The 12,984-nt window shown below is 34.8% G+C and overlaps 2 protein-coding genes across 2 annotated transcripts in view; one reads left to right on the top strand and one right to left on the bottom strand.

Annotated features, from left to right (window-relative positions):
- Window positions 1–187: 187 nt before the first annotated feature.
- On the bottom strand, window positions 188–12,078 carry LOC139119415 (synaptonemal complex central element protein 1-like). The gene is made up of 9 exons (XM_070683223.1): window positions 6,965–12,078; window positions 6,615–6,689; window positions 5,832–5,934; window positions 5,142–5,231; window positions 4,866–4,929; window positions 4,092–4,158; window positions 2,024–2,141; window positions 1,424–1,513; window positions 188–345 (listed from the first exon to the last, which is right to left on the bottom strand). Exons 1-9 carry the CDS (start codon window positions 7,023–7,025, stop codon window positions 258–260), a joined length of 756 nt encoding a protein of 251 aa, XP_070539324.1. The 5' UTR covers window positions 7,026–12,078; the 3' UTR covers window positions 188–257.
- Window positions 7,608–12,984, top strand: part of LOC139119413 (myosin-VIIa-like) — a 48,591-nt gene continuing 43,214 nt past the window's right edge. Inside the window, exon 1 of the mRNA XM_070683221.1 lies at window positions 7,608–7,762. The gene's annotated coding sequence lies outside the window, so the exon portion shown is untranslated. The remainder of the gene's footprint in view (window positions 7,763–12,984) is intronic.

The raw sequence follows: 12,984 nt of genomic DNA, 5'->3' as shown, positions 1-12,984 counted from the left end.
ATCACAACATAATGTGTCTGAAAAACTAAGACTTACAAATATGATTTCAAGTAATAACATGTTACATTTAAACTGCTATGGATTATATTGGCCTGATTTAGGGGTATAAAGTCACCTGTAATCTAAATATGCCCATATATGGTCAAAGGGGCGTTCCTTGGTATTCAAAATGCCTATATATCTTAAAATCTGTGATTGGTTAGGTTTCCTCTTTCCATGGTAACTCTGGCAAAATTGGAACAGGTGACAGAATACCTTTAAGCTCGTAACTCTCCTATTTTCTGAGTCTCTTTGACTTGTGCACCTGATAATTGTACCTCCATTGGAGAAACCAAAGCTGACAACCTACAACAAAAAGATATATAAATTTGTGACCAACAGTTCGCTAAAGGAGATGGAGTGTCTTCTTTTCTGCAATCTTGTTATCATAATCAATTTGTGGAACACATGTGATGATAAAAATAACTAGATTTACTATGTGCCATTCAATATTTTAACTATCATCCCATGCTCTTGGTTTTATTTATCTTACAAACTCGTCAATTTTATTCTTCCATATCCTGTATACATGAAGTCAGAACTATCAGGCATATTGAAAGGCAATGCTCAAGCCATTTTTTAAAATCATTCCTTATTTTTTGTTTATTTTCCAAAATTTCTTTTTTGTTCAAAAAATATGCAGCTTGTGAGACTGTATATTTAACAATACAGTTATGTTTGCAAATAGTTCATGTCTCTAGAACAGCAAAACCTGTGAAATCCAATTGCTGCCACCAAAATGTCAATTTGAAGTTCATTTGATATAAACTGCTGCTGTCAGTGCTCGCTGCTTCCAAAAGTGTAAACCATGCAGATGGATGAATGCAGATATGTAGGCTACAGGAGTTTACAAATTTGCAAGTATCTAATGAGAAGCTTCTACAAGGTTACAATATATGTAACTAGTGGTCTGTCTACAAAGATCAGATCAGTGCCTAACTAGAAAAATAAACATTTATAATGTATCAAGGAAAAGTACTGTGTTTCTAAACCTAAAAACTTGCTACTTAGGCAAAATAACCACCAGCCAAAACTTCTTAAAGTTTATGCATCATGCAACCATAGCATAACGGATCAATAGAACAGCGCCCTCAACTATGCTGCATGTATATTATTCCAGTTTTTGTTGTACTTTACTGTAATTGTTTGAAATGAAACAATTTACTATCTTTCTGACTTGTACATGCTATCTGTTAGATATGGTAACAAAAGCTTTTAAACAATTTTTTGAGTGGCACATAGATGAAGACTCAGTGTATCAGTCAACAAAACAGATCATCAGCTATTAAAGAAAGAATATTGTTGTAGCACAACATCGAAAAATATTTGACTAACAAATAAGAAGCAGGATGTTAAAAAATAGGAGATCTGAAATGTCCATCACCTTTTATGTTCCTCTGTCAGTAAGTTTTCTTCATCTTTGAGCTCTTTCAACTTTATGCAAGCCAACTGATACGACTCAACAAACATGTTGCTGTGAAATTCAATAATACCAATTTACTAGTAATAGAGCATCTATGGTCAGTTGGATGGAATTACTTATTGTGGTCCATTCTGCATATTCTATCCATTGAAGGTGATGAGGAAGAGTTTGTAACATATGATTATTCTCTTTAAAATATATTAGACAGGGAAGTGAGATTTAAATTGGACAGAATGATCTCTCTTGCTGTGTTGAGTTCCTACGTAAACAAAATGCAGCAGTGAGATGGTGAAACTCTGTTATAACAGCACACAAATAAAACTTAAAGTGAAAATACTACACAAAGATAGCTGCAAATCTTGTTGACCATGTGTCATTTACTAGTAGTTAAAAAAGATTTTTTCAAATGTTAATTATTTAAAACACCTCAAAAATAAGTAGATGTGTAAAGACCTCTATTTATTGAATTCATCTGCTTTGGCCACTCCTGAGTTTGGGACAAACACTTTGCTTTTTTCAAAATGGATTGAACTTTTTTCAGTGAACAATGTATGAACTTACTATGTTTCAACTTGGACCTCAGGAGGGATCTCATATTCCTCTATCTCTGAGTCGTTGTCTATCTTCATCTGTTGCATTTGCTCAGACAGTTTGTCTGCCTCCTCTTCATTTTCTTTGACTGTCATGAAGATTTAAATGTTAATGTACTGGCATAAGTAGTGATGGAAAGATATGTTCAGGCAAAGATCAAAGAAATCAGATCCAGTGAGATATTCATCAAATTTAACATTAACAAGGAGACAGTATGTGTCCACAGAATACAATGAAACATAAAATTTTGATCACTGTCACTTTTAGTACATTGTTTGGTCCACCCAGTTTGGTTAGGTATATATATATCTACCAAACCAAGGAGGGAGGGTCCCTGCCTGAGTAACAACCCTTGGATAACCAAGTTTGTTTTAGTTGAGTTTAAATTTTGTTTTCTTATGATAAAATGTTGTATGTAAACCTGTTTGATTGACAGGAAAGTTTAGTATAGGTATTAAATACAAAGTCTGCACAATGTGACAAGATAATCTTGCATCCAATAGATATTTTTCTTATGATTAGACTTCCCTTTCTGGGTTGAAGTGATTCATCATGACAAATTTGCACCAAACCGTTAAGTTGAAGTGCAAAGGTGAAGTTATGTCAATGGATACAGTGCGTTTCACCTAGGTACCGCAACTCAGCGTATGAGACGGACACAATCCACGTACAAAACACACGATTAGCTTGGGTATCACGACACATTTGAAAGTCACCGACTCATTGATTAATTACAGTAAACCAGCATGGGGCAGCCGCTCTGTCTAGACTGAGAGATACACTTGATCTACAATGTGTGGCTTTTTAGTTTGTTTCTGTTGAGAACACCTTCACCTCTTGAACTCTTAGCTGAAATTGTAAAAGAAACAGTTACATTGTAGATCATGTCTAGTCAACTGTTTTATCTCTCAGTCTAGACAGCGGCTGCCCCATGCTGGTTTACTGTAATTAATCGACGAGTCGGTGGCTTTGAAATGTGTCCGTGATACCCAAGCTTATCGTGTGTTTTGTACGTGGATTGTGTCCGTCTCATACGCTGAGTTGCGGTACCTAGGTGAAACGCACTGTAATACTTTTAAAGCTCCACAGGTAGTAACTTTGCTGTAGTTTGCAGTATTTTTGTGTGGTCTGATTCTAACACTTTCAAAAGCATGTCAAAAATCCAAGTTTTCAAAATGCCAATACAGATAATATGTCAAATGTTATTTTAACAACAATGAATTCTAATCCCAACAAACATTACTGTAAACCTTTAAGTGCTAAAGTCAATTTTTGTCGCTTTATAAAACACAATCCTGTAATTTTTTTTAGATGTTTGCGGAAATTTTGATAAAAAATTGCAGCCAATAAGATGTGATGTCCATTCGGTCCAAAATTATCAAAAAATTTACAGAAAAATTCATAAAAATCTGTAAAATGTCACACCAAAATTTTGGTGGAAAAAATTGCAGCACTAAAAAGGTTAATTTCTCAAGAGTAGCACTGCATATTGAGCACAATGAATTTGTTAGCAATGCTGATACTTTGTATCTCAACATTCTTCAAAGTAAAGAGTGTGACAGAGGATTTACTTTGCAGAATACTAAACAGTGAAAATATTATTGAAAGTTATAGCTATTGTCCCTTTTTAGTTGGTTGTTTTCGTTTCAAGCAGATATCAACAATTATCGAGGTATAGACTGATAGTTGGCAAATGTATTAGTGATCACATATGGCAATCAGTCTGTTGTTCCTCTGGTAGTCTTAAAATCATAGATAATACCTCATAGAAGCTTTTCATTAGACACTTGCAAAATTGTAAGCTCCTCTAGTGTATGTATCTGTATTCATCCACCTGCATGGTTTAAACTTTTGGAAGCAGCGAGTACTGCAGCAGTTATATCAAATGAACTTCAACTTGACATTTTGGTAGCAGCAGTGAGATTTCACAGTTTTTGCTGTTCCAGAGACATGAACCGTAAATTTGCATTATATTGTTAAAAAAACTGTGGACAAATATTCTGAAAGTTGGTACTGAAGACTCAATAAGTATATTGACCTTGCTCTTTGAGTTGTCTTTGCTTCTTGGAAATTTCATCAATTTTGTTACGTAGACTATCTGGAAGCTTGAGATAGAATACAAGGTTAATCACATAAAACACTGGATAGGAGTAATTTTTTCAGAAAAGTGCTTGTACAAAGGTGTAAAAACAGTACTCCTACTTTATATCCTAGAGTACAGCTTTCTACAATTTAACCTCTAAGATTTATCTACAAAGTATAAACAATGAAGTTATACAATATAATAAACTAACATTGTAAACTTTACTGAACTACTAAAAAAGATCAAGTTACCATAAAAATTAAAGAAAAAATCAAAGACTAGGTTAAAGAAATGAGGCTAAAAATAAAATAAACAGAATGTAATAAATCCTAACTAATTGTATTAATATCATCTTTTTGGACATGTTTTGTTTCAAAAGTTAAAAGTTCAACAAAATAAATTATCCTTTTATCTTTCTTGACATGTTTTGTTTCCAAAGAAGAAGAAATTATCCTTAGTTTTGTTTAACAAACCTATATACAAGGTAATGATGTGGAAACCAAATCCATTAAACAAGTCATATTGCCTGTATGCTGAAACTGTCCACATTACACGACATATTACACGTTTTTTCTCAGCTTGAATCATATTGCATCTTGTGTTCAATTGCTGTTGTATCAATTTTAGCCTTCCTGACTGCCCGCCAGTTGATACATGTCTTTTTTCTCATCTATTAATGCTGTAGGTATTAAAATACACTGAGATTATTGAAAAATTCACTGGACTTACATAATAGTGTCTTGCATTGAGAAATCTTGCAGCTAATTCTGCTAGCTTGGTTTCAAAGGCATTGCTAAAAATGAAAATTGCAAATGAAGTTACTTTACTCATAAACTGCCAGATTACACATGAAGGGTAATTTGATATACAACATTAGATTTTTATTTTACAGCACTTCATGGGAAGTTCGTTTTGATTCACTGATTTTAGTACTGATCATTCTAAATCATTGTTAATAGATACATGATACATATTATTGGTAAAGGTGTAATGATGACTACTTACATTTCATTTTTCTGTCTTTCCTCTTCTTGTTTCACTTTTTCATTCAAAGTTTTAATTCTGCCACTAATGATTTGGTTGGCTTCTTCTTGACTAAAGATGGGAACAAGGTAAGTTACGCTTTTCAAGTTTATTTCAATATTTTCAATTTTATTTTGCTGATAAAAATACTGTCTGTGTATCTGTAATGCATGATATTATTACACTACTGTAGTTCCAACTGACATGAATAGTGGAAACAAATGATACACTGTGCTTGAAAATTGAGGATAATCTCAACATTCAATAATTAGGGCACTTAAAGGGATATAGTCGTCGGAACTGCGCCTGTGCGAGTTTCTTGTTTACAAATAATGTACCGGTATTTCGTGCACGATATCAAGATGCACCTCATCATCATAGCTGCAACATTTAAATTATACGATGATAGATTATGACAGACATATTTTAACTGTCATCAATCACCATTGTGCCTCGGATACATTGTTGCCATGGGTCGTATGGGTCCCATACGACCTTTGAGCGCAGTTCCGACGACTATATCCCTAATTAGGGCACTTAATATAAAAAATTACAGAAAGATAAGGTAACTATGTTAACATCAATATGATGATACTGCAAAGTGAATATTTTAAACTGTGGTCTTTTTTAAAGTTGTGAATTTTTTTTATTTGGGTGGTTTTTGTGGCTTACCTATCTATTTGACTCTGTGTCTGAGATACTTTGTGTTGTGCAATTTTAAGAGTTTCCATCATTTTATTGTTGGTGTCACTGGCTTGGGCATGTTTGGCTGAAACTGAGAATAAAAGACTCAGTTCAGGTCATATTCCCACAAAATACAGATATTCCTCTCTACCTAACTTTATGCAGACATTTATTACCTTGGTATTAGCAAGATCCCAGTGCTAACATCTTAACATTGTTGCATAACGTAATATAAAACTCAGAGTTTCCTCTGTGAAGATTCGTTATTTTGGTAAATTTGGTTTTTTTATACATCAGATTTCTCACAGATGAGCGAGGGTTTAATCATATTTTCAAATTCTTTGAAATGTGCTCTGATTCTCCCACTGTAATACATCAGTGGTGTCAGTATCCTTATTTTCAGTTTTCGTAAAGTAAGGGCACAAAAATTTGTTTCTGGTCACTGCGGCTCGTGATTTCAGAACCTGCATGTCATGTCTTTTTTTGGGGGGTGGGGAGTTGTTACATACTCATCGGTAAAACTATCCTTGATATCCCCGTTTGCATGTCCAAAACTGTTAAAAAGAAAACGGAAGTATTATGCAGCCATTGATAAGACGATAATTATGTATCAATAGTGCCAAACAAGCATTGTTAGGAATAAAAAAAGACAGGGAAAAAAAGAGAAGAAAGAATACATATCGCCACGTCACTTTTGCTTAATGTCAAGGACCAGAAACAGTTTATTTTTGGCCTTATCGAAAAGTAAATTTGTTGCAAAAATTGTTTTACCAGCATCAAGTTTGCTTTCTAAGCATCTTCTATTGTTTCTCACTTCATTGAGTTTCTTTTCATTGAGAGCTTTTGCTGTTGGAAAAAGGAATAAAATAAGTTAATGTGTTCTCATAGACATTCTAGACTACAGCCTACAAAATGCACTCATTATTTTTAAACGAGATTTCAGAAGAAAATTTCAGCCAAAAACAAAAATCAATCATGTAAACAAAGAAACAAATAAACTGAAGAAGTTCAACTGACTGCTTCCCAACAATTGTCAGTTAACATGTTCAGTCTGCAAGTCTAGCCAGTTATACTTTGGGCTTGACTCCGAGGATCATAGACGCAATAATTCATAAACCTACCTTGCTGTAACTCTTGAATACTGTCGAATATCACTTCCAGGCGAAATGCCGGGGAAGCCATTTTCTTTATACCTGTATTTCGAAGTTTTTCTTAATCTCGATTGAGTGCGAATATTCCGGCTTTTCTGTTGAAAGTATATATTGAGAACAGTATTTTAAATTTGCGTTGCGGATTTCTTCAACTTATCCACTGACCTGAGCAGGGGTACAGATACATATATATTGTATTGAACCCTGGCCAGAAAACCCTGCTTCAACATCTTAAAATGTTGAAACTGCCTCAAGAAATGTTTTCCATTTGTGACTAGTCGCAATATTTATCGTTCTTTTATTTTCAGTTTGGTCGGCGTCACGAGCTCCAGTTAACCAATGTGTCAAAAACCTCACCTGTTTTAACTGGCAATGAAAAATACATGATAAATAACAACCTAAAATAAGTTACGTGTTAAGGTTACCTTTAAAACCAAACGTCCGATCCCGTTTTAAAGGCTTGGTGCGATGTTTTAGAAGAAATTTAACTGTGATAGTCACGCTCTCTCATAGAGAGCATTTCGTTTGTCGTCTGCTTCACACTTGGATGATGAAGACTTCCGCTATCCAGATCGAGGCGAAAAATTATGCGCGAAATTTGCATGTGAAAGTTGTACGCTGTGTGTAGACATCTCGAGAAGAACAAACCCTCTTGCACTCGAAGGAAAGATGATCACAGTACTGGAAGTGGGTCAAACTCGAAATTAAGCTGAATCTTCTGGTACAGCCGGTCTCTGAAACAAAATTTCGGACATGCACAGCAAAAACGTAAGCATAACCATCTTTCTTAAGATTATATATTGTACAAATATCATGTACACAGTACAGTATCCACCGGTGTTCGGTCTTCCCGAAATCGGCAGGCAGGTACGATGTTTACACGCAAAACGTTACGCGTACTGCTTGTAAACTGTCCTATTTGCTTTGCCGGAATGCCGGTAACATCAGTGATGTACTCTCGACAGTAACATTATCCTTTTCATGGGGTAGACAGAATGCCGTAAATCTCTGGATATGAAAGATCACAGTTGCTAAGTCTCCAAAATTTAGTTTCAGATCACACACTTGTAATTTGTGAACGGCGGGCTTTCACTTCGATCTATTCTGAGGTCATGGTGAGAAAGTGAATGTTGTTGTTTACATTTGTTTGAGAGTGGCGTTACCTCTTGAAAGCGGTATTTTAAATTTTTATTACGAGCAAGCTCCACAGATACTAGTAAGGTCCCATGGTCTTGCGACACAGCTCGACAGTGAAGAAAAATCATCTAAGCGATTGTCAAAATTTCATTTTATAACGCACCCTCAGCAAAGCGACCGACCCAGAGTCCCCAAATAGGGACTGATCAGTGTGTTTCATTGCCCTCCCCCTGGGGGAGGGGTAATGTATCCAATTGTAGTTGACTCTTTGTGAGGTGACAACGATGTAGTCAAACAGGATGTTTTCAAAATTATTTGTGGTTATATAAAATTAATGTCATTATCATGATGTAACAGCTGAAAGACTTTCATTTAATTAGTAAAACATGGTGTTACAAGTAAGTTGTTCTGTGCTACACTCTGATCCAACATAATTTTTATTTCAGTTTTAAAAAAATGACTTCAGGTCAGCTTGAAGCAACTTTGTTCCCCTATAAAAAAATGCACAGTGACCTCAATTTTTTTTCTGTAGGTGAAAGTTTCGTGAACAAGCTATGTGCAGAAGTTAAAAATCTAATTTTCAAGCTTTTGTATTAATTAATATTGCCATGACTGAACTATCCTCGTGAAGTCTATGTTCTATTTTGAACATGGCACATACAAATAATCACCGGCACTGCCTTTGGGTGCATTTGAAATTTAGTTCATCCGTGTGGCTCGTACTGATTCAAGTGGCTTTGCAAACCTGTGAGCTGCTATTCCAACTATGTCTTTGTACTAAAGACCATTAAAAGTAAAAGTACCTCTAAAGTGACAAGTTTGTAAATATGTTATAACCCTTTCCCTGCCCCACTTTCTATGTATGCATACCCTAAAAATGAACATTTTTTCACTGACATGAAATAATAAATTTAAGTGTATTTAATTTATATCATGCACATTCAAATCATAAGTGGAGCTAATTAACCTTCCTATTCAAGTTGACTCTGCCTTGGAAATGGATACTTACAGAATTTCTGAAACAGGAATTTGTAAGTTAGCTGGACCAGTTTTCCAACGCAAAATTAGGTCCAGACCCTAACCACAGACATTCCATGTATAAACCACGAGCATGACATATACGGTTCCCACAAACTTTACTGATTTACTCTGACTTACAATGCTACTGTTTTCCATTATACATTTATGTTTGTCAGCAAATCTAATAATACATTCAAAATACATGATATTGCTTGTGCTTTTTTGATTAGATACTTATTGTATTTGTCTTAATGTCAGTTACGCCCCTTTGCAAAAAATGACTAAGTGAGGATATACTGGTAAGTAAGGACGACGTTGACAGTAACTGTACTGCTGATTGTATTTTTTTGTTGTCAATATTTGGTCATTCTGGCATATAGAAGGGTGCACTTCATTTCAAGTGTTTTTTTCTCACATAGCATTTCCATATATGCAACAATGCAAATATAGAAGTAACAATACTACAAAGCTAAATTTAGTAAAACTGGTTGTGAACTCAAAATAATTTAAAAGTTTTGAATTCATAAAAGCTTACGCTAACAGTTTCAACTTACAGATTTTATATTGTTTCCTGGTTGACCTATTTACAGTCAAAATTTCAAAACATCAACATGTAACCTTTGAAATTAAATCCTGAATGTATATTAATTTCTACATGGTATAATATGTATTCTTGCCAACCCTGACTTTTTTACACTTGCTAGTAAAAATGAAATTTGAAAACAAGAGTAAAAATCATTGGTATGCTGGTAAGAAAACAGAATTAATACTTTCAGATGAACTCATTGTGGTCTAGTCTGCTTGGTTTTGTTGTTTGGATGTAATACACAACTCATACAGTGAATATATATACATATCTAAAATTATATACGTCACAGTGACAGGTCCCTGCCCTTTTTTCAACTGGATATGGTCAGCTATACATGTATTGCATTGCAATATATGCAGTGCTTGCTCCACAGCTTTATGTCGATCATAGTGACAAAGGTGTTCCTTGAAAGAGAAAATTTAAACTTTTACTCAAACTTTCATCAAGGAAACTTTGAACTGTACTTCTTAATTATCAAGAATTTAAAAAATCAGGGGTCAGGCAGTGCAAAGTTTGGGATTGGAGAAACATATTAAAATGTTTACCTGTGAATATGTATGTATGAAATGCAAAATGGTGGCTGTACTCTCTGTCAAATCTAAATATGGATTTCCACCAAAAGATGATGGTGAAAACGTCGTTTCAAAATGAGTCTGTACAAGCAGCAGAGCAAAAATGTGTAAGTGTAAAAATTTTAATGTCCGAAGATCTGTCTATGAGGAGACACCGAGATTATCTAATTGCAAGTGAAAGTTTGGTTTGTGCGAAACAAACACCACCAAGCACAATACCATGGTTGATTAGATTTTATCCTAAACCTATCTGAATAGAAAAATATACAGTATCCATTATAGTTCAGTTTTTTGTTTTCGGTATGCAGGGAGAGCCTGACTCGCATATAAGCCAGGGTTACAATCAGCACTGCATGTATGCATAGTCAAAGGTAAGGGATATGTACCTAAGATGATTCAATCTTATCATCCCCAATTCACAGTACATTGGTCTAATCGAGCATAGAAAACAATGGCTTAATCCAATCTGTTAGAAGGTATTAAGGATAGAAATGAGAAAGAAAGCAGTCAAGCATGATAAAAACTGGCTGGAGGCACATCACATGCATCAAATGAAGTTTGTTTATCACCTGCATTCACCCTTACAGTGGGTGTTTCCCCCAGGCTATAAAAAAGTTCCCAAATAGCATTACCTGTAGTTGTTGTCAGGTAAGGTCTTGCACTCTGCAGTCCCAGTTGTCTAGCTCTATTGTTGTCTGTGTTTTTTTGGTACTTTTTGAAATTTTTGTGTCATAATTGTGCTTTGTATATTTATTTTGATGTATAGATAACATTTGACATTTAGTCCCGAGATGAAAATTTTCCTCAGGTTCCACACTGTGCAAGCAACTTTAAGACAGTATGACATGACAAAGTACAGGTTGGCATCATCTGCATAGAAATTTTATGCTAAATATAGAAGTGCCACAATGAAGACTGGGTTCAACTTTAACCCTTTGAACGCTGTAATTTTTCCCACCAAAATTTTAGTGCAACATTTACCAATTTGTATGAAATTTTCTGTGAATTTTTGATAATTTTGACCAATCAGACATCACATTTCATTTGCTACAGCTTTTCATCAAAATTTTTGACAAAAATATGAAAACAATTTGACTTTGGTACATTTTATAAAGGCGAGAAAAATTGACTTTGCTGCTCAAAGGGTTATTAAACATGGTTGAATTTTTTTGAAGTTTGAAAGCATAAAATCTGAGGACAGTTTAAAAGGCCAGGCAGGTCAACCTGAACAGTGATAAAAACTGTACAGTGCATGATTTCGTTGACCATTTTATCGGTTTTTGTGTGAGAAGTAGGTGTACAGACATACTAAAACTTTGTTTTTATTGCTTTTCACATGACGTTTTTGTACCCTTTGTTTATTTAGGACAGAAAGACAACCCCACATGAACGCAGAAGAGATTTTTGTCCCAAGTGGAACTTTAATCCAACTCTTTGTAGTTGGGTCATGTATGTGGTATGTGACAAAAGTTAAGGGGTTAACAGAGGTCAAAAGTAAATTGCCATGTCCTGATTATGTCGAAGAAACAATCATAGAAAGTTTAAGGACACTGGAAAAAGTGTATCCAGAAATTCTGAAATCTCAATCCTTAAGTTAAGCAAGATTTCCATCAAGAAAACTGCCATCTTAACCACGTTGTGCACTTCCAGTTTCATGGTCTTATAAAGTTTTTCATATCACAGTTGCAGTGGATCTCTGTCCAGGGTCTTAATCGAACAAAGTTGTCTATTCAATGATAAGTTACCTCCAGGCCAGGGAAAAAAAGACTGACTACAACAACTTTTGTTGTCTTGCATTCTGTGTGACTGAGTTTGTGACCTGTTCTTTTGAGAGTTCACCTCTTCTATTGATTTGTACAGAACTCACAGTGAGAAATACATGGACCGTCTAGCAAGCCATTCTTCACGTTGCGGTAACCACTCATTGAAACATTCCAAGATTTTATCTTGACTTAAAATTCTCATAACCTCACTAGTACCATTTCTCAAGGTGCGTAATGTGTATGTCATAGAGATAATGGTATGTTTATGGGTTTTAACTTGTTTGTGCTCAGACTAGTAAAAGTTTAGCAACCAAAATCAATCTTGCCGAAATTGCTGGGTATTGAGTGAAGGCATACAGTAACAGTTATTTCATAATATAAGTATTATATAAATGATATCACCATTGTTCAAATTGTAACAACTTTCTGAAGAGTACTACTGCTTTATTTATTATCTTAACAGCAGCCATCATTTTCACTGGGCGTTGAAGCAGACATCTTGCTGAGTCCAGTGTTGTTTTAGTCTGTCAGATGTTGCCGCAAAGTAATTAATGTTTAAGACTAAAAGGGTACATTTGGAAACAAAGAACCAAACCTAATCTAGTAATAGCGCTGATCGCAAATGACATCATTTTCTCTCTCATTAATACGCATATACATAAATATTTGTTCCCATTTTCTGCATAAACGACGAAAATAAAACCTTATAGTGTTACAATGGCTACTAAAAGTCACACTAATTCGTATGAATTTATTGCTCAGACTACAAGCTGCAACAACAGCCATGCATGCAACAACAAAATTAATTTGTCCGAATTTCAGGCAGCGTTGTCTGAAGTCATGCACATGTAACTATATATAGTAACAAACCTGAAGTTGCGATCAACGCTACTAAGAAATATTCAGCCG

This window comes from Ptychodera flava, chromosome 19, assembly GCF_041260155.1.
Source record: "Ptychodera flava strain L36383 chromosome 19, AS_Pfla_20210202, whole genome shotgun sequence".
Classification (NCBI taxonomy): Eukaryota; Metazoa; Hemichordata; class Enteropneusta; family Ptychoderidae; genus Ptychodera; species Ptychodera flava.
The sequence above is the reverse complement of the archived record's forward strand: the minus strand, read 5'-3'. Positions and strand labels throughout refer to the sequence as shown.

Bases quoted from the DNA above. Each gene is read 5' to 3' on its own strand.
- LOC139119415 (XM_070683223.1), bottom strand. From the start codon at position 7,025: ATGGCTTCCCCGGCATTTCGCCTGGAAGTGATATTCGACAGTATTCAA. The intron at 4,930-5,141 runs GTAAGTAGTCAT...TTTCATTTTTAG, and splicing joins GAAAGACAGAAAAATGAAAT to CAATGCCTTTGAAACCAAGC. The intron at 346-1,423 runs GTGATGGACATT...TTTTTGTTGTAG, and splicing joins CTGACAGAGGAACATAAAAG to GTTGTCAGCTTTGGTTTCTC.